Genomic DNA, 22255 nt, shown 5'->3' with positions numbered 1-22255 from the left:
AACTGTGTGAGAATGGAGAGACCAAGCCAAACACAAGCAAGGAAGCAAGTGAGTACGCATGCGTTCATCTCTCTCTGCTCCTGACTGTCACTGGGCTGGACTAGCTGTCTTAAGCTCATGTGACTTTCCTGCTGTGATTGACTCTAACCTGGAACTGTGAGCTAAATTAAACCCTTCCTCCCCTCAGTTGCTTTTTGTCAGAGTGTTTTATACCGCAGTAGAAGGTAAACTAGGACACTAACATTTCTTCTTTCTCCTCCCACATGTGAAGTATCTTTGCCTTCTAAGTTCTTGCACATTGAGGAGATACCTCGATGGCTGGGTAATAACTGAGCATTTCTGAGTGTCTCTCTCCTGTCTGCAAACCAGTGATGATCCTCCTGCCCCTACCTGAGGCCTCACTGCCCTGCCTTGTCCCAGTAATCCTATCTCCTCTCAGGCTCCTGAGAAGCAGCAGGACAATGGGACCTGGCTGGTGACAGAGTTTGTGCTGGTGGGATTCTCCAACCTCCCAGAACTGAGGTCCACTCTCTTCACCTTGTTCCTCCTCACCTACCTGGTCACACTCAGTGGCAACGCCACCATCATCACCATCATCCAGGTGGACCGCACCCTCCACACTCCCATGTACCGCTTCCTGGCTGTACTCTCCCTCTCTGAGACCTGCTACACACTGGTCACCATCCCCAATATGCTGGCCCATCTGCTGATGGAGAGCCAGGCCATCTCCATCGCGGGCTGTCGGGCCCAGATGTTCTTCTTTTTGGTCTTGGGATGCAATAACTGTTTCCTGCTTACACTGATGGGCTATGACAGGTATGTGGCCATCTGCCATCCCTTGCGCTACTCTATGATCATGAGACCCGCCGTTTGCCTGTATATGGGAATTCTGATATTCTGCTCTGGTTTCTCGGTGGCCTTGGTCGAAACCTGTATGATCTTCTCCTCGCCCTTCTGCGGCACAGGCCGCGTGGAACACTTCTTCTGTGACATCGCGCCTGTGCTGAAGCTCAGCTGTGTAGAGAGCACGCACAAGGGGCTTGGCATCTTCTTCCTGAGCATCCTGGTGGTGCTGTTCTCCTTCCTCCTCATCCTCCTCTCCTACGCCTTCATCGTGGCAGCCATCGTGAGGATCCCTTCAGCCGCGGGAAGGCGCAAAGCCTTCTCCACCTGCGCGGCCCACCTCACTGTGGTCATAGTGCATTTTGGCTGCGCCTCCATCATCTACCTGCGGCCAGACTCTGGGGCCAATCCCTCCCAGGACCGCCTGGTGGCGGTGTTCTACACGGTGGTGACGCCTTTGCTGAACCCTGTGGTCTACACCCTGAGGAACAAGGAGGTGAGGGTGGCCCTGAAGAAGAACCTGGCGCGGGGCTGCGGGCTCTGCTTGCGTTAATGAGTTCCCTTCCTAAACTGGATATCCCCACCCAGAAAATAAGCCTTTTCGGTGGTGTGTTTTGTTTTGTTGTTTGATGTGCATGTATGTGTCTGTGTGAGCGGGACAGATGACTATACGTGCCCACTAAGGCCAGAAAAGGACCAACAATCTTTTGAGTTGGTGTTAAATATAATTGAGAGTCTCCTGATATGAGTACAAGGGGTGAATCCTGGTCCTCTAGAAGAGAAGCAAGCCATTTCTCCAGCCCCAAATCCAGTTTGCGATTTTGTTTTGTTTGAGACAGAGTTTCACTACATAACCCTGGTTAACCTGGAACTTACTATGTAGACTGCGCTCACCTTGAACTCACAGAGGTCTGTCTGCCTCTGCCTCACTAACGCTGGGATTAAAGGCCAGTGCCTCCATGGGTTGTTATGGAGCACTCTTTTAATCCCAGAATGTGGGAGGAGGCAGAGGGAGGCTGATCTCTGAGTTCTAGTCCATCTTGGTCTACAAAGTGAGTTCTAGAACAGCCAGGACCACACAGAGAAACCCTGTCTTGAAAAGAAAATAGAAAAATAAATAAGACGTGTCATCAACATGGGATCTTCATTGGCTTCTTAATCCCCCCATGCAACTGGTGTTGACAGATGGAACCTTTCCTGGGGATAGACGGCGTCAAGGTGCTGTCCCTTGGAGACAAAGGGGCCAGTACATCAAAGATGGTGTGGGTATCACAGAACAGTCTAACTTTTTTTTTAATTTTTAAGAGACTTACTCTCTTCTTATGTATGGTATATGTGAGTACGGCTGAGTAGGTACATGCATTTGAGGAAGTTGTTGACTCCTTGGAGCTGGAGTAACTGGCAGTTGTGAGCTGCCTGATGTTGGTGTTGGTGAAAGGACCAGGCAGACGCCATAACAGACCGCTCAGGTCTTTCAGAGATCAGGCCTCCATTTCAGTTTCCTGAGACTTGAGCAAGCAGTTTCTGGGAGGGCCATGAACAAAAGACACAGTTCTTGCAGTAGCTCCCTTTCTGCATGTATTCTGACTCTTCAAGGTTCAGCCAATTGTTTACTGTTGAGACCCCTCACCAACTTAGAGCTATGTGCATGGGTCAATGTGAAAGCCTGGGCCACTGAGCAGACCCCACAGTCAGTACATGCTAGGCCAGCCAGCTTCCATGGCAGCTCAAGGACAGAGCCTGGGACTTGTCCATGCCTACCCAAAAATGATAACTGTAACCCCCAACTAGTAAATTCAAAGGTTACATGTAGTGGGTAGCCATTCCAGCTTTGATCTGGAAGTTCCAACCCCCATTGAGGCTTCGGTAACTGTCACGCCTACAAGGCGGGGCCGAGAACGGACCCTAAAGACCTGAGATCTGGATGCCGGCTCTCTTGGTTCCTAGACCCTGGACACTGGAGGTAGACTGAGCAGAGTTCTCCAGAGAACACTGCCGAGCTGCGCTACACCTTTCCCAGACCCTGTTACCTATCCCTTCACTCGTGAGTTACCCCACAAAATAAACCTCCCTTTTAACTACGTGGAGTTGCCTTCATAATTTCACCAATAGATACATACCCTTACCCAATCCTGTGATGCCAAGGCTTGTACCACCCTGCTTGCAGTTTTTCCCTTTAAAAACCCCTCACCCCGGGAGCTCAGTGCCATCCTCCCCTACCTACTGTGTCGGAGTGTTGGACACAGACCAAGCCCGGGCTTGCTTGTAATCAATAAACCCCTGTGTGTTTTGCATCGGATATCGGCTCTGTGGTGGTCTTCTGGGGGGGGGGTGTCTCGTGTCTTGGGCACAACACTGGGAACCTACCTCAGGTCCTCTGCAAGAGCAGTAAGTTCTCTTAACCACTGAGCCATCTCCCTAGCCCCAGGGTTCTAACCTTCTGACTGGGTTAATGCTGTTATTACTCGAATAGCTTAGTTACCCCAGAAGTGTTCTCATCTTCCTATCTCTGATGCTCATTTTACCTTCTAGTTTCTGCCATGGGATTATGAAGTTACAAGGAGCTCACCTGATGTGGTCCCTTCCAGAACCATAAGAAATAAATCCCTGTCCTTAATATAATACCTGACATATGGTTTGGCGGGGAGGGGGAGAGGGGTACAGCTCAGAGCAAGCTAAGGCAGAACTTGGTACCAGGATGTCATAATAAGTACCTGAAGATGTCAGAGGCTTTAGAATTGAGTAATAAACAGATGAAGGGAGGGGCCAAAGGCACACACTACAATAGCCCAGATGTCCATTAACAGAGCTTGCTGAGACAGTCCGTAGCCCAGGCTGACCTGGAGCTCGCAGTGTGTGCCCACACTGACTTTGACTTGAAGATGATCATCCTACCTCAGCCTCCTGAGTGCTTGGATTGCTGGTGTGAGCCCCCACTCCCAGGCCCACAAACGGAAGGTTTTATCACGTCAATTTCACTAGCATCTATTAATCCTACATAGTGGTGGTTTGGTAAGCATTCTCAACCATGTCTATTAAAATGTTCTGATGCCCACCCTCCCACATTATCCTCTTTCCCCTCCAACTCCTGCGGACCCCCTTCCTCTTCCCAAATGTTTTCTTCCTGTCTTTTTATCATTGTTGCTGTTGACTCAATGAGTTTAATTAAGGTTGTTTACATGATCCTAGGTAAAGAGTTATGTTGGGGGCGGGGGTGGAGAATAAAGTCCGCTGAGATAAGACACTGAAAGCCAGATTCACACCAATGAACTTAAGACACATGAATCTTTGAATTCCACCAGCTCCCTTTCCCCAGCCATAGTTGTAAACATCTGTCTTAGTTTCTGTTGGTTAAGCGGCCCATGGCGGCATTCGTGGCTGGCTGGCGCCCGCGGCGGCGGCCATGCTGACAAAGGAGAGTGCTGGAGGAGAGTGCTGGATGTATGGCTACCTTTCTAGAGCTTTATTGGGAGAGAAAGGGTGAGAGAGAGAGAGAGAGAGAGAGAGAGAGAGAGAGAGAGAGAGAGAGAGACTGTGTGGAGGGGGGGAGTACGGAAGGAGAGGGTTTGGAAAAGGAGAGAGGTCACAGAGGGCACGCCCACTTTTTAGGCTGGGATGCCATCAATCCATGGAGTCAGAGCCCTAATGATCCCATCACTTCCCAAGGGCCCTGCCTCTGAGTGCTTTTGCACAGGGGACCAAGCCTTTCCCACGAGAGCCTTTTTGGGGCATTTAAGATAAAAGAGATGATTTGTGGGAACAGCCTTCAGCAAACCAGAGCTCTCTCCTTTCTTGAGTATCATTGATAGTTTAGCATTTACTCCCTGGAGTCTACTTGGGTACATTGCTAAAGTATGCAGCAACACTCAAGAAAAGAGAGAGCCTTTTTCCTGAGGACTGTGTAGATAAAGACAGTCATTGTTCCTGCGGCACTGTCTGCTGGGTCACACAACTCTGGCCTTATCCCACAGAGGGAGCCCACTTGTACCTAGTACAGCTGACTTATGTGTAAGCATCTGTGAGATTCTGCTGTTCTTGGGGGGGGGTCCCATAATGTGGCTAGCGACATAATTAAGGACATAATCCTTACAGTTTCTTCTTCTGTTGACACGTGTCCTAGTTTGGATTTCTATTGCTGTGAAGAGACACCAGGACCATGGCAACTCTTCTAAAGGAGAGCATTTCATTGGGGCTGGCTTACAGTTCGGAGGTTCAGTCCATTATTGGCTTGGTGGATGGCACGGCAGCTTGAGGGAAGACATGGTGCTGGAGAAGGAGCTGAGAGTTCTACATCGTGATCCACAGGCAGCAGAAGCAACTGTGTGTCACCCTGAACATAGCCTGATCAAAGGAGACCTCAAAGTCCACTCCCACAGTGACACACTTCCTCCAACAAAGCCACACCTCCTAACAGTGCCACTCCCTATGGGGGCCATTTTCTTTCAAACCACCACAGTGTGATAAAATACTCAGACAAAAAACACGTAAAGGAGAAAGAGTTCTTCTGGTCCACAGTTCAAGGAGAGGATCCACAGCGGCAGGGACGTGGAGGCAGCAGAAGATTGGAGCAGCTTGTCACATCATAGCCACAACAGCAGAGGATGCAGGTTGCTATTCTGCTCTCTTTCTCCACCTTGTACAGTCCAGGAGACCAAAGAATGTCACTAACCACAGCAGATGGGTCTTCCCCCTTCAATTAACACAACCATGAGAATCCTCCATGGGCATGCCCAGAGGCCCATCTCCCAGGTGATTATAGACCACACCAACCATCACAACGTCCTAGAACCCACCTAAGACCTCTCCCCCAAACATTATGGGACCCCCCCCCCAAGAACAGCAGAATCTCACAGATGCTTACACATAAGTCAGCTGTACTGGGTACAAGTGGGCTCCCTCTGTGGGATAAGGCCAGAGTTGTGTGACCCAGCAGACAGTGCCGCAGGAACAATGACTGTCTTTATCTACACAGTCCTCAGGAAAAAGGCTCTCTCTTTTCTTGAGTGTTGCTGCATACTTTAGCAATGTACCCAAGTAGACTCCAGGGAGTAAATGCTAAACTATCGATGATACTCAAGAAAGGAGAGAGCTCTGGTTTGCTGAAGGCTGTTCCCACAAATCATCTCTTTTATCTTTTATCTTTGTTTTTTTTTTGTTTTTGTTTTGTTTTTCGAGACAGGGTTTCTCTGTGTAGTTTTGCGCCTTTTCCTGGAACTCACTTGGTAGCCCAGGCTGGCCTCGAACTCACAGAGATCCGCCTGGCTCTGCCTCCCGAGTGCTGGGATTAAAGGCGTGCGCCGCCACCGCCCGGCATCTCTTTTATCTTAAACGCCCCAAAAAGGCTCTCGTGGGAAAGGCTTGGTCCCCTGTGTAGAAGCACTCAGAGGCAGGGCCCTTGGGAAGTGATGGGATCATTAGGGCTCTGACTTCATGGATTGATGGCTGATGGATTTATAGCTTAATGAGGTTAGAAGCGGAGCCTCATTTTAAAAGTGAGCTCTCACACCTGTTGTAGTTATTTGTTTGCTCTGTGGGGTTTCTGTTTGTTTGTTTTTGAGATACTGTCTTTGTATGGATCCCAAGTTAGCCTTGAACTTGCTCTTTACCCTAGGATAGCTTCAAACCCAGGATATTCCTACCCACACCTATCATTCTCTCCTCTCTCTCTCTCTCTCTCTCTCTCTCTCTCTCTCTCTCTCTCTCTCTCTCTCTGTGTGTGTGTGTGTGTGTGTGTGTGTGTGTGTGTGTGTGTGTATGTGTGTTTTAGTTTGGGTCACTATTACCATGATGAAACACCATAACCAAAGCAAATTGGGCAGGAAAGGGTTAATTCAGCTTATACTTCCACAATGCTGTTCCTCACCAAAGGAAATCAGGACAGGAACTCACACAGGGCAGGAACCTGGAGGCAGGAGCTGATGCAGAGGCCATGGAGGAGTGCCACTGACTGGCTCGTTCCCCATGCCTTGATCAGTCTGCTTTCTTATAGAACCCAGGACCACCAACCCAGGGAAACCAGAAGCTTTCGAGCAAGCTAGTCCAGCATATGAAGTGAACAAAAGACTCTCTCAGAGGAGGAATGTGAGGTCTGACACCTCAGTTGTCTGCTCACCTCCTCCACACGTGTGCCATGGCATGTTAGAATGTGCTCACCCCAACTCAAACACCATATAACTGCAGAGGGAGCAGGGAGGGGAGCAGATGCAGGGAGAGATTTTAAAGAACCAATTAAGAATCTAACTATAGTTCTGGGGATACAGCTCAGTGGTAGAGTACTTGCCTAGCATGTATGAGCCTTTCGTTCAGTCTTCAGCAACTCCCCCACCCCCACATACAACCCAACTATTTAACTTCCTTAGAGGACCCAGTGTAAACACAAGGTTATCTTTTCATTCACAAGATATAGAAACCCAGGTCTAGCAAGATGGTTTCTGGGGGAGGGGAGGTAAAGGCACTTGCCACTATGCCTGATGACCTGAGTTTTCACCAACAGGGTGGAAAGGGTGGAAAGAGAGAACAGAGTCTCACAAGATGTCCTCTAACTGCAACATGCATGGTGAACACACAGAGATGGATGGATGGATAGATAGATGATAGATACATACATACATACATACATACATACATACATACATACATACATACATTTGTAGACAGACAGATGATAGATGATAGATAGATAGATGATAGATACATACATACATACATATGTAGACAGACAGATGATAGATGATAGATAGATAGATAGATAGATAGATGATAGATAGATAGATAGATAGATGATAGATACATACATACATACATACATACATACATACATACATATGTAGACAGACAGATGATAGATGATAGATAGATAGATGATAGATAGATGATCGATACATACATACATACATACATACATATGTAGACAGACAGATGATAGATGATAGATAGATAGATAGATAGATAGATGATAGATAGATAGATAGATAGATAGATGATAGATAGATAGATAGATGATAGATACATACATACATACATACATACATACATATGTAGACAGACAGATGATAGATGATAGATAGATAGATGATAGATAGATGATCGATACATACATACATACATACATATGTAGACAGACAGATGATAGATGATAGATAGATAGATAGATGATAGATAGATGATCGATACATACATACATACATACATACATACATATGTAGACAGACAGATGATAGATGATAGATAGATAGATAGATGATAGATAGATAGATAGATAGATAGATAGATGATAGATAGATAGATGATAGATAGATAGATAGATAGATAGATGATAGATAGATAGATAGATAGATAGATGATAGATAGATAGATAGATAGATAGATAGATAGATAGATAGATGATAGATACATAGATACATAGATAGATGATAGATAGATAGATAGATAGAAGATAGATAGATAGATAGATGATAGATAGATAGATGATAGATAGAAGATAGATAGATAGATGATAGATAAATAGATGATAGCTAGATAGATAGATAGATGATAGCTAGATAGATAGATAGATGATAGATAGATAGATAGATAGATAGATAGATAGATAGATAGATGATAGATAGAAGATAGATAGATAGATAGATAGATAGATAGATAGATAGATAGATAGATAGTATCTTTTAAAAGAAGCTGGTAGTGGGGTGGCTTAGTGGGTAAAGGTACATGTTTCCAAGCCTGGAGATCTGAATCCAATCACATGCTAGAAGAAGGGAAATGACTCCAGCAAGTTGTCCTCTGACCTCTACATGCCTGTAGTGCCCCCATCACCTCCCCACACACAAAATAAATAATAAATATCAAAAACATTTTTTAAAAAGATATAGAAATTCACCAAAGCTGTCCATGTAAGTTTGTTTGTTTGTTTATTCATTATGTGCATGTGGGATTACCTCCAGAGCAAGATTCATGCAGGACCAACATCAGTCACTTAGATGACAATGGTCAAAGTCTTGTTGACATCCTGGAATGAGTGCTCAGTTAACTAGAATCCATACAGCTCCCAGAATTGACACTCCAGCCACCAGGACCTAACAGTGCAGTTGGACCTGATTAGCCGGGCATGTTCCCTTCCTGGGTCTCCAAAGTGTCTGTCGGATTCTTCCTCTGTCCGTCACACCCACTTCCCAGAGCTGGGGGTATAAGTCAGTGGGAGTCACTTACCTAGCTTGCATGACCCCGAATTCCATCCCTACAGAATGAAAGCATCTCTTTAAAAAACCTGCAAGGAAGACAGCTGTAGCAACTCATGTCTGTAATCCTAGCACATGGGAGGCTGTTTTAGTTTGCTTTCTATTGCTGAGATAAACACCATGACCAAAAGCAACTTGGGGTGGAAAAGATTTATTTCACCTACAGCCTATGTAGTTTATAGTGTAGAGAACTCAGGGCAGGAACCTGGAGGCAGGAACTGAAGCAGAGGCCATGGAGGAACAAACAATGCTTACTGACTTGCTCCTCCTGGCTCCCTCAGCCTGCTTCCTTATACAACCCAAGACTACCTGCATTGGGGTGGCACTGCCCACAATAAACTCAGCCTTCCCACATCAACCACTGATCAAGGAAATGCCCCCGCAAACATGCTACAAGCCGGTCTAACAGAGGCAATTTCTCAGTTGAAATTCCCTCTTCTCAGATAGGTCTAAGTCTGTGTCAAATTGACTAAAACAAACCAGCACAGTGGCTAATACAGAAAGAACAAGCATTCAAGGCCAGCTTAGGCTACATAATAAATTCCATGCCGTTTTCAGCTAAATGTAAGACCCTCAAAAACAAAAACCCACATGGGAAAAAAAATATACACACTGATTCAAATTGGCTACCAATTTCCCCAGGAACCCAGGACATGCAGGTACATGCAGGCAAGTGCTCTACCACTGAGTCACACTTCGACTTCACCAGTTTTTCTTTATCTTCCCTTGACCTTAAATAGGATATGGGGGGGGGAGGTTATACCTGTAATCCCAGCAGCACCAGGGAGGTTAAGGCAGAAGAATGAGTTAAGAGTCTAGCCTGGGCTACATAAGTGAGACCCTGCATCAAACAAGTTAAGAAATTTAAGAACACCAGTTAAGAACCTTCCCTGTGGCTGGTAGGATGGCTCAGTGGGTATAGGCACTTGCCACCAAGTCTGAGGACCTGAGCTCATCTCTAGAATTTATACGGTGGAAGGGAAGAACTGACTCCCTAAATGTGTCTTCTGACCATCACATGACCCCCATGACCCCCATGTGTGCCCCCCACATTCATATACATAAAGAAAAGAATGAATGGATAAATAAATATGTAATAAAACACCTATTTTTACAATTTTTTTTCCATAGGCAATAGAGATGGCTCAGCAGGTCAAAATGAATGCCTAGAAAACCTGACAAGCTCAGCTTGCTCCCCAGACCCCCGTGGAGGGAGGAAACAAACTCCTAAAAGTTGTCCTCTGACCTCCTCATGTGCTGCATGGAATACTCCTTCCCACACTCACACACACACACATTGTACACATACACACACACACAATAAACATAAAATTTCTAGCCAGTCCTGGTCTACAAAGCGAGTTATAGGACAGCTGCGGCTGTTACACAAAGAAACCCTGCCTCAAAAAAACAAAAACAAAAATTTCAAGTCAGGCATGGCAGCCCATGTTTTTTAATCCTAATGCTTAGGAGAGAGAGGCAGGCAGATCTCTGAGCTCAAGGTCAGCCTGGTCTACAGAGTTCCCAGACATCCAGGGCTACACAGAGAAACCCTGTCTCAAAAACATTAAAATAGGCTGCCACAGTTGCTGGCCAGCAGGGAAGACTCCTGCAGGCAGGCTTCTCCACCAACACGCCACATCGGACCCTGCAATCTACAAGACCCACTCCCTCCCCCAAACCCACCCATAACCCTGGGACCTCAGCGGCTCCCTGAGACACAGAATCTGCCAGCTCCAATTAGACCAAGAGCTACAACTGGACCCAGAGTGGCCCCCTGAGACACAGACACAGCAAGCACAGATTGGACCAAGAGCAGCTCGCTCAGACACGGGTAGACGCCAGTGCAAAAATACATACAACAACATAAAGAGCAATATGGCGCCACCAGAACCTAGTAGTTCTACAACAGCAAGACCTGAACATCACAATGTAGAAGAAGCAGAAGAAAGAGACCTTAGAAATAACTCTATGAAGATGATAGAGGCCTTTAAGAAGGAAATGAATGATTCCCTTAAGGAAATTGAGGAAAAGACCAAAAAAAAAAAAGTTGGAAGAAATCAATAAATCCCTTAAAGAAAGGCAAGAAAAAGCAATAAAACATGTAAAGGAAACAGGTCAAGACCTGAAAATTGAAATAAAAACAATGAAGAAGACACAAACAGAGGGAATGCTGGAAATAGAAAATCTGAGTAAATGAACAGGAACTACAAACACAAGCATAACCAACAGAATACACGAGATGGAAGAGAGGATCTCTGGTGTAGAGGATACAATAGAGGAAATAGATTTGTCAGTCAAAGAAAACACTAAAGCCAAAAACTTCATGACACAAAATGTCCAGGAAATCTGGGACACCATGAAAAGGCCAAACCTAAGAACAATAGGGATAGAAGAAGGAGAAGAATACCAACTCAAAGGCACAGAAAATATACCCAACAAAATCACAGAAGAAAACTTTCTCAACTTAAAAAATGAAATACCAGCCAGGTGGTGGTGGCACACGCCTTTAATCCCAGCACTCGGGAGGCAGAGCCAGGAGGATCTCTGTGAGTTCGAGGCCAGCCTGGTCTACAGAGTGAGTTCCAGGAAAAAGGCTCAAAGCTACACAGAGAAACCCTGTCTCGAAAAAACAAAAAAAAAAAAAAAAAAAGGAAATACCTATGAAGATACAAGAAGCTTATAGAACACCAAATAGAACAGACCCCCCCCCAAAAAAAGTCCCCTCATCACATAATAATCAAACCACTAAACATACAGAATAAAGAAAGAATATTAAGAGCAGCAAAGGAAAAAGGCCAAGTGACAAGACAGACCTATCAGAATAACACCTGACTTCTCAATGGAGACTCTGAAAGCCAGAAGGTCCTGGACAGATGTAATGCAGACATTAAGAGACCACGGATGTCAGCACAGACTACTATACCCAGCAAAACTTTCAATCACCATAGACGGAGTGCACAAGCTATTCCAAGACAAAACCAGATTTAAACAATACCTATCCACAAATCCAGCCCTACGGAAAGCACTAGAAGGAAAACTCCAACCTAAGGAAGTTAGATGCACTCACGAAAACACAGGAAATAGATAACCCCACAGGAGCAAATTCCAAAGAAGGGAAATAAACACACACTACCACCAAAAGATAACAGGAATTAACAATTACTGGTCATTAATATCCCTTAATATCAATGGACTAAATTTGCCTATAAAAAGACACAGGCTAACAGAATGGATATGAAAACAGGATCCATCCTTCTATTGCATATAAGAAACACACCTCAACTTCAAAGACAGACACCATCTCAGAGTAAAAGACTGGGAATAGACGTTCCAATCAAATGGACTTAAGAAGCAAGCTGGTGTAGTTATCCTAATATCTAACAAAATAGACTTCAAACTAAAATCAATCCAAAGCAATCAGGAAGGATATTACATATTCATCACAGGAAAAATCCACCAAGATGAAGTCTCAATTCTAAACATTTATGCCCAAAATGCAAGGGCACCCACATATGTAAAAGAAACATGACTAAAGCTTAAATTACATATCAAACCCCACACACTAGTAGTGGGAGATTTCAACACCCCACTCTAACCAATGGACAGGTCTGCCAGACTGAAGCTTAACAAAGAAATAAGAGACTTAACAGATGTTATGACTCAAATGGACTTAATAGATATCTTCAAAACATTCTACCCTAAAAAAAAAGAACATACCTTCTCAGCACCCCATGGAACCTTCTCTAAAATTGACCACATGCTTGGTCACAAAGCAAATCTCAACAGATACAAAAAAATGCAATAATATCCTGTATTTTATCAGACCACCATGGCTTAAAGTTAGATTTCAACAACAACAAAAATTACAGAAAGCCTACAATCTCATGGAAACTGAATAATGCCCAATTGATTCACCCAAGGATCAAGGCAGAAATAAAGAAAGAAATTAAAGACTTCCTAGAATTCAATGAAAATGAATGTACTATATACCCAAACTTATGGGTATATGAAAGCAGTGATAAGAGGAAAATTCATAAAGAAGTTGGAGCAATCCCACACTAGTGATTTAACAGCACACCTGAAAGCTCTAGAACAAAAAGAAGCAAACTCACCCAGGAGGAATAGACACGAGGAAATAATCAAATTGAGGGCTAAAATCGATAAAATAGAAACAAAGAGAACAATACAAAGAATCAATGAAACAAAGAGTTGGTGCTTTGAGAAAATCAACAAGATAGACAAGCCCTTATCCAAACTAATCAAAAGGCAGAGAGAGACCATCCAAATTAACAAAATCAGAAATGAAAAGGGAGACATAACAACAGACAACAAAGAAATCCAGAGAATCATCAGGTCATACTTCAAAAACCTGTACTCCACAAAATTAGAAAATCTAAAAGAAATGTGCTGCAGGCCACAGGAATATATCATAAGAACTCAGCTGGTTATGGCACAGTCACTACCTGGAGGGATCAGGGAATTCCTCCAGAGGAAGCCAAATTCCAAGGAGTTTTTGGTGTTATTTGGCTTGTTATATATCAGCTGTATTCTGTTATGAAAATCAGGTGTGCCTTCATGGTTTTCCCAATTGACTTTTCCCTAAGAAGGGCTGACAGTGTGGACTGATCACTCTCTGGACATACACATTCCAGGTATTTGGAGAACAGCCTCAGGAAAGGCTTTCTCTGGAATCAGATATCTCCCTTAGCCACTTTCAAGGACTAACAGTGATAACAACCCACCTGCAAGTCTCCTGATTTAATTCTACAAGGAGACACCACCTAGGTCAGGTGGACTTAAATAATAGCTTTACACAGTTTAGCTTGGACCCTCCTTTCTTATACAACCTTACTAATTAGACTGCTAACTTCTTTCCTAACCACTTCTGGGAACTGAGCACATAGATCCCCTTTTTGATATGCTAACCAGTTATTAGCACTCTGTTGACCTTCTCTTTTACCACTCCCATTTTGGATTGTAAAAGAAATCCTGATGGTCACTGCCTGAGGAAAATTCTTTCCTGCCTTTATGACCCTGTAGAATTCAAGCCTGATGAGCTTGCTTGACCAGGGGCTTGTTATTGCTTGGGTTTATAACTGGATCTCTGGGAGACTTAGATAGAACGTGGAGAACGGAGAAGAGAAAAGAGAATGGAAGGACTAGATGGGTAAGAACTTGAGAGGAACAAACTGAGATGGGGAAGAACTACATTGAAGGGCTAGAAGACAGTACTAGAGGAATGAGATGGAAGATGAGGAAGAGCCAGATGGGGAAGAACAAGATGAGGAAGAATAAGACGAGAGAGAAGGAGATGAGAGAAGAACTGATATGGGAAAGAACTAGATGGATGAGAACCTAGAAGGGACAGAACTAGATGAAGGAATTAAGATAGAACCTAGAGGGGACAGTAGATAAATCAGGCAAGAAAGGAGCTAGGCATGAGAGCAGAATAGAAGCTGTGTAGAGAGAGAACTATCACAGCATAATAAAGTGTATGAACTAAGGAGTTTTGTGTACATAGATTCATTTCTTTTCATCAAAGATTAATTATCAGCTGGTTGTAGATTCTTCCCGGACCCGGGGAGGGGACCATCGAGGGGCTGGACCCCCATAGTCCCCGATAGAAATGGACAATTTTCTGAATAGGTACCACATACCAAAATTAAATCAAGAACAGATAAACAATTTAAATAGACCTATAACCCCTAAGGAAATAGAAATAGTCATTAAAAGTCTTCCAACCAAAAAAAGCCCAGGACCAGATGGTTTCAGTGCAGAATTCTACCAGAATTTCAAAGAAGAGCTAATTCCAATACTCTTCAAATTGTTCCACACAATAGAAACAGAAGGAACATTACCAAACTCTTTTTATGAGGCTACAGTTACCCTGATACCCTAACCACACAAAGATGCAACAAAGAAAGAGAATACAGACCAATCTCCCTCATGAACATTGATGCAAAAATACTCAATAAAATACTGACAAACAGACTCCAAGAACATATCAAAAAAGTTATCCACCACGACCAAGTAGGCTTCATCCCAGGGATGCAAGGGTAGTTCAGCATAGGGAAGTCTGTCAATGTAATACACCATATAAAAGAACTGAAAGAAAAAGCCCACATGATCATCTCATTAGATGCTGAAAAAGCCTTTGACAAAATCCAACACCCCTTCATGATAAAGGTCTTAGAGAGATCAGGAATACAGGGAACATACCTAAACATAATAAAGGCAATTTACAGCAAGTCAACAGCCAACATCAAAGTTAATGGAGAGAAACTCAAAGCGATTCCACTAAAATCAGGAACAAAACAAGACTGTCCACTCTCCCCATATCTATTGAATATAGTACTTGAAGTTCTAGCTAGAGCAATAAGATAACAAAAGTAGCTCAAAGGGATAGAAATTGGAAAGGAAGAAGTCAAAATTTTGCTATTTGTAGATAATATGATAGTATACATAAGTGACCCCAAAAATTCTACAAGGGAACTCCTACAGCTGATAAACTACTTCAGTAATGTGGCAGGATATAAGATTAACTCAAAAAAAATCAGTAACCCTCCTATATACAAATGATAAACAGGCCAAGAAAGAAATCAGAGAAACATCACCCTTTACAATAGCCACAAATACTATAAAATACCTTGGAGTAACTCTAACTAAGCAAGTGAAGGATCTGTATAATAAGAACTTTAAGTCTCTGAAGAAAGAAATTGAAGAAGATATCAGAAAATGGAAAGATCTCCCATGCTCACGGATAGGTAGGATTAATATAGTAAAAATGGCAATCTTACCAAAAACAATCTACAGATTCAATACAGTCCCCATCAAAATCCCAACACAATTCTTCACAGACCTGGAAAGAACAATACTCAGCTTCATATGAAAAAACAAAAAACCCCAGGATAGCTAAAACAATCCTGTACAATAAAGAAACTTCTGGAGGCATCACCACCCATGACCTCAAGCTCTACTATAGAACTATAGTAATAAAATCAGCTTGTTATTGGTATAAAAACCAACAAGTGGACCAGTGGAATTGAATTGAAGACCCTAACATTAATCCACACACCTACGAACACCTGATTTTTGACCAAGAGGTCAAAACTGTGCAATGGAAAAAAGAAAACTTCTTCAACAAATGGTGCTGGCATAACTGGGTGTCAACATGTAGAAGATTGCAAATAGATCCATATATATTGCCATGCCCCAAACTCAAGTCCAAGTGGATCAAAGACCTCAACATAAATCCAGTTACACTGAACCTGATAGAAGAGAAAGTAGGAAGTAGCCTTGAATGCATTGGTGCCAGAGACCACTTCCTAAATATAACACCAGTAGCACAGACACTGAGAGCAACAATTAATAAATGGGACCTCCTGAAACTGAGAACCTTATGTAAGGTAAAGGACATGGTCAATAAGACAAAATGGCTGCCTACAGAATGGGAAAACATCTTCACCAATCTGACACAGGGCTGATCTCTAAAATATATAAAGAATTCAAGAAACTAGACATCAAAATACCAAACAGTCCAATTAAAAAATGGGCTGAAGAACTAAACAGAATTCTCAACAGAATAATCCCAAATGGCTGAAAGACATTTAAGGAATTGTGCAACATTCTTAGTCATCAGGGAAATGCAAATCAAAATGATTCTGAGATACCGTCTTACACCTGTCAGAACGGCAAAGATCAAAAACACTGATGACAGCTTACGTTGGAGAGGATGTGCAGCAAGGGGAACACTCCTCCACTGTTGGTGGGAGTGCAAACTGGTACAGCCATTTTGGAAATCAGTATGGCGGTTTCTCAGAAAACTTGGAATCAACCTGAAGACCCAATGATACCACTCTTGGACATATACCCAAGGGATGTTCAATCATACCACAAAGACACTTGCTCAACTGTGTTCACAGCAGCATTATACAGCAGTAATATCCAAAACCTGGAAACAACCTAGATGTCCCTCAACCTAGATAAAGAAAATGTGGTACATATACACAATGGAGTACTACTCAGCAGACAAAAACAATGACATCATGAAATTTTCAGGCAAATGGATGGAACTAGAAAATATCATCCTGAGTGAGGTAATCCAGACTCAGAAGGACATATATGGTATGTACTCACTCATAAGTGAATACTAAATGTAAAGCAAAAGATAACTAGACTACAACCCACAGCTGCAGAGAAGCTAGCTAACAAGGAGGATTCTAAGAGGGGTGTATGGATCACCCTGGAAAGGGAAAATAGATGAGATCTCCATGAGTAAACTGGGGTGAGGTGAGGCAATAGAGTGTAGGGGATGGGAGATGAGAACATAAAGAAACAGGATGGTCGAGCTGGAAACAGGGACAGAGTAGGAGAGCAATGAAAGAGATATATCATGATAGAGGGAGACATCATGGGGATAGGAAGAAACCCAGTGCTAGGGAAGTTCCCAGGAATCCACAAGGATGACCCCAGCTTAGACTACTAGCAATAGTGGAGAGGGTGCCTGAACTTGCTTACCCCAGTAATTAGATCAATGAATACCCTAACTGTCATCATAGAGCCTTCAGCTGGAAGCAGATGCAGAGATCCACAATCAAGCACTAGGCTGAGTTCCAGGAGTCCAGTCGAAGAGAGAGAAAAGGGATTTTATGAGCAAGGGATGTCAAGATCATAATGGGGAAACTTATAGAGACAACCAAACCAAGCTAGTGGGAACTCATGAACTTTAGACCAACAGCTGTATGGCCTCCTTGGGACTGGACTAGGCCCTCTGCATAAGCAAGACAGTTGTATAGCCCGATCTGCTTAAGGGACCCCCTGGCAATAAGATCAGGATCCATTCCTGGTGCATGAGCTAGCTTTTTGGAGCCAACTACCTATGGTGGGACACCTTGCACAGCCTTGATGCAGGGGAGGGGCTTGGACATGCCTCAACTGGATGTACCAGGCTCTGCTAACTCCCCATGGGAGGCCTTACCTTGTCACAGGAGGGAATGGGAGGTGGGTTGAGGGGGAAGACTGGGGAGTGGAAGGAGGGAAGAGAGGGGGATCTGTGGTTGGTATATAAAATGAATAAAGAATTTCTTAAGAAAAAAAAAAGAAATTCTACCAAGTTTACCTCACCATGTTAACCTACTTTTAAACAAGAAAGCTAAATCTCCAAGTTATTTAAATAAAGTAATTTGAAATGTAAAAAAAAATTAATAATAATAATTTTTAAAGAAAATGAAAGTTTTCAAGCAAGGTACTCTATTGGTTCATCTTAAGGCAGATATCCACCCAAGATCCAGTAACTGGAATCACCTGATGTGATGGTTACCTTTGTCACCTTGACAGAATCTACAATCACCTAGGGAGAGAAGTTGTCTACATCAGGTTGACCTGACAGCATGTCTGTAGGAGATTGTCTTAATTAAGTCAATTGATGTAAAAAGACCCAGCCTACTGTGGGTGGCACCATTCCCTAGGCAGGGGTTTCTGAACTGTATAAGAATGTAGAGATCCATCTGAACACAAACAAGTATGCATGCATTCATTTCTTTCTCTCTGCTCTTGACTGTTGATTTGATATGACTGTTTTAAGTTCTTGCCTTGACTTCCTCACAATGATGAACCTGGAACTGTAAGCTAGAATAAACTCCTCTCTCCCCTAAGTTGCTTTTTTTTTTTTTTTAAGTTTCTGTTTAAAGTAACAGAAATGAAGCTAGGACACCTGGCCAAAAAGGAATCAAAGGTGGACTGGAAAGCCACACGGCTTTGCTCCAAGATGGGAGTTCAAGTTAGCCCTGTGTAGGGCTGTCCAGAAGTGCCCACTTTGGACAGAAACCAAAGACACTGGGTGTTAACTATTTCTTTATTAGGTGGTAAGGAACTGGGGAGGTGAGGGTTGTACAATGCGAGACCTGGGAATTCAGCTACAACAGATGGTGACCAAGTGTCATATTATAAAAATAGCCTAAAAACATTTCTATTAGGCAGTGAGGCTGAGCCAAGGGGATACCAGGAAGAGGGGGTGTCACTCCCTCAGGTACCGCATCCCCACCTTCAGCCCTGTATTTACAATTAGAAGTGGAATGCATACGAAATACATCTCCCCTGACCCCGCCCCCCGGCCCTAAAAGGTGAGCCAGGCTCTGGGAGGGGGGCCTTAGTGGGGGCTTTGGTGGGAAAGACCCCTTTCCCAGTGAGTCTACAAGTTTTATCTGGAATGCAGTGAAGTGAGGAAGGAGGATAGGGAGGGGAAGGAGGCTCCCAAGTGTCCCCTGACCCCAGGGGAGGGTGTGCCCAAGGCTGGCTACTTGGTACATACCAGGGCCGCATACTCAGTACACGGGACCCTAGTCTTGTCTGTGTACTCGGTACACAGAGTCCGGATTGGCCGAATGGGCCCACAGACTCAGCCCCACGGGGGCGCTGGAGGGATTTGCAGCGGGGGAGTTGGGGGGAGCATCTCCATATATATATTTTGTAAAAAATAATAATAATAATAAGTTTGTTTAAATGAATTTGTCTCTATACAAAATGTAAAAAAGAAAAAAAAAAATAACTCACTCACGCCAGTGTGAGAAAATGAGGAGGAAGAAGAGGCAAAAAAAAAAAAAAAAAAAAAAGGAGGACGGGGAGTGGAGGCAGGGTGAGGGGTTAAGAAGTCCCAGACCCCTTACCTTAGAGGGCCGAGATGGTGGGAAGTCAGCCCCTACCCATTATAAATAAAGGAAGACTGGGGGTCTGGGCTGGTGACCAGCTTGGTCACACTATAAGACAGAGAGGTGCAGGAAGGCTGGTACAGAGAAAGGGATGAAAATAAAATTAAAAGGGAGAGAGAGAAGCCAGGGAGGGGTGTCACTTCAACACCGCCCCCCCCCAAGACCCAAGAACTTAGGCCATCACCTGCCTCTTGGGGGGGACTTCTGGCTGGGGCCCCAGCTGTGTCTGGGCCTGAGGGAGGGAGGGAACAGACATGGGGTGTGGCTGAGCAGGCAGGGCTCCAGCCGCTGTGGCCCCAGCGGCAGTCGCTGGGCTAGGCGTAGAGTCGGACCAGTCTGAGAGGGAGGGAGGGGATGGGCTGGCCCAGTGCTCTGGGGACTCGGGAGATGGGGTCAAATAAGGATGCTCGCTGGGAACCCGCAGGAAGCGGGCTTTTGTGGGGCTGCTGCGGGTCCCCGCTGCAGGGTATTCCTCTCCGTGTCCTGGGGCAGCCAGGTAGGGTGGCGGCCGCTCCTGGGGAGAAACTGGGGTTCCCGAGTTGAGTAGCTGGGGTCCCGGAGCCAGGGGTAACAGGAATGAGGTTCCTGGTGGGGCAGGTGGAGGCAGCCGGGCCCAGTCGAGGGGGACAGCCACAGGGTTGAGGAGACCCAGGCTGAGCACGCAGCCCCCGGGAGGCTGGCGCCCCAAAGGGCCGGCCCGACTTGCACCAAGCTGTGCCAAGGACACCGCAGTAGCCGTGGTGGCATAGGGACCCTCCAGGGAGAAGCCTCCAGGGGAAGCAGGGGGCCCACCGAAAGGCCTTGGGGAGTCCAGCGAGTCCACAGGCGACAGTGTGACAGAGCTGTCTGCCAGGGGGCCTGGGCAAGCCAGTGTCAGCTTCTTGCCGCGACCCCGGGTTCCCTGTGGCCCCAGCCCGGTCTTGCCAGGCTGCCTCCTGCTCTTCTTGGTCCCAGACTGAACTGCCTTGAGCCCAGGAAGGAAGGCCCCTGGTGGGCAGAGCAGGGGCCCCAAGCCATGGGGGCCAGGGGGACTGCGGGGGCCACTGGGCTGGTCCAGCAACCGCACAATGTCCTGATGCAGCCGCTCCTGGGCCACATCCCGGGGCAGCCTGTCCAGGTGATCTGTGATCTCCCGGTTGGCAAAATGGTCCAGCAGCAGCTTGGCAGCCTCAAAGCTGCCCTCACGAGCAGCCAAGAACAGTGGAGTCTCCTCCTGAGGTAAAGAAGGGGCAGAACCCACAGATGTCAGTCACTCTCTGTCCAACACCTAGGTCTCTAATTCCTAGGGCATCCTGAGAAGTACAAGTTGAAACCCTGAAGATGGATGGATCTGGGTTCGGATCCCATCTCTGCTGAAGGAACAAGCTCTCTCCCCTCAACCATGTCCCTGCTGCAGGAGCATTAGCCAGGACTTACCTTGGGCACAAAATTTAAAGGGGCATCAAAATCTCCAGTCATCAAGGTAAATTACATGTTGATGCAATGATTTGTAAAAGACTAAAAAGCCAGGGGTCAGGGCTTTCATGGTGATGCACACCTTCCATCCTAGCACCCAGGGGGCGAACTCTGTGAGTTCCAGGATAGCCTGGTCTACACACACACACACACACACACACACACACACACACACACACACACACATACACACAAAGTAAAAATGAAAGGAAAACCCAAAGCCAGGTGTGGCAACTCATGCCTGTAATCCCAGCACTTGGGAGGCTGAGGCAGAAGACTCACCAAGAGTTTGAGGTCACCTTCTGCTAAAGTAACCAGTAAGACCTGGTCTCAAAAGGAAAAGGAACAGAGTAAAGAATGGTAGGGAGACGGCAGAGTGGGTGGAAGCACTTGTCACCAAGCCTAGTCACTTCAATTCCGTCCTCGGTACCCACCCAGGCAGATCGCACCTGGCTGCAACTCCAACTCCAGGGGGATTCCACACGCTCTTCTGGCCTCAAGGGAACCCGCAACTCATGTCCACATAACTACACATATGTGCACGCACGCGGGGACACATACACACACACACACTAATAAAAAATAAAATACATCATTGAAAAAAAAATAACCAGGTACAACAGCATATGCCAGCATTTTAGGCTGCAGAAACATGAGAATTGTGAGTTCAAGGCCAGCCTGGGGTTCTCTCTCTCTCTCTCTCTCTCTCTCTCTCTCTCTCTCTCTCCCCCCATATATATATATATATATATATTTCATGTTTTAAAAAGTAAGGGGCAGTGAGATGGCTCTGCGGGTAAATGTGCCTGATGACCTAAGTTCAAACAACAGGATCTAAATGGTGGAAGGAGAGAACTGACTCCCACAAGTTGTCCTCTGACCTCCACAGGCTTGCTGTGGCAAGCGCACACAAACATACACAGTAACTAAATGTAACAAATAAAAGAGATTAAGGACTGGTCCTTTGGCGAGGTTTTTTGACAGTCAGCCTAACACTTCCCTGAGGATTGCCCC

At 45.0% G+C, this 22255-nt stretch overlaps 2 protein-coding genes across 2 annotated transcripts in view; one reads left to right on the top strand and one right to left on the bottom strand.

Moving 5' to 3' along the window:
- Positions 1–314: 314 nt before the first annotated feature.
- On the top strand, positions 315–1396 carry LOC128116088 (olfactory receptor 10T2-like). The gene is made up of 2 exons (XM_052747353.1): positions 315–322; positions 421–1396. The coding sequence occupies exons 1-2, from the start codon at positions 315–317 to the stop codon at positions 1394–1396; spliced, it is 984 nt and encodes a 327-aa protein (XP_052603313.1).
- Positions 1397–18919: 17523 nt separating this feature from the next.
- Positions 18920–22255, bottom strand: part of Notch3 (notch receptor 3) — a 45016-nt gene continuing 41680 nt past the window's right edge. Inside the window, exon 33 of the mRNA XM_052746771.1 lies at positions 18920–20999. Coding sequence (XP_052602731.1) covers positions 19959–20999 — 1041 coding nt within the window. The 3' untranslated portion in view covers positions 18920–19958. The remainder of the gene's footprint in view (positions 21000–22255) is intronic.

The sequence above is a fragment of the Peromyscus californicus genome, unplaced genomic scaffold, assembly GCF_007827085.1.
Source record: "Peromyscus californicus insignis strain IS unplaced genomic scaffold, ASM782708v3 Scaffold_1__1_contigs__length_55948999, whole genome shotgun sequence".
Taxonomy (NCBI): Eukaryota; Metazoa; Chordata; class Mammalia; order Rodentia; family Cricetidae; genus Peromyscus; species Peromyscus californicus.
Note: the sequence above shows the minus strand (reverse complement) of the source record. Positions and strands in the feature narration are given on the sequence as shown.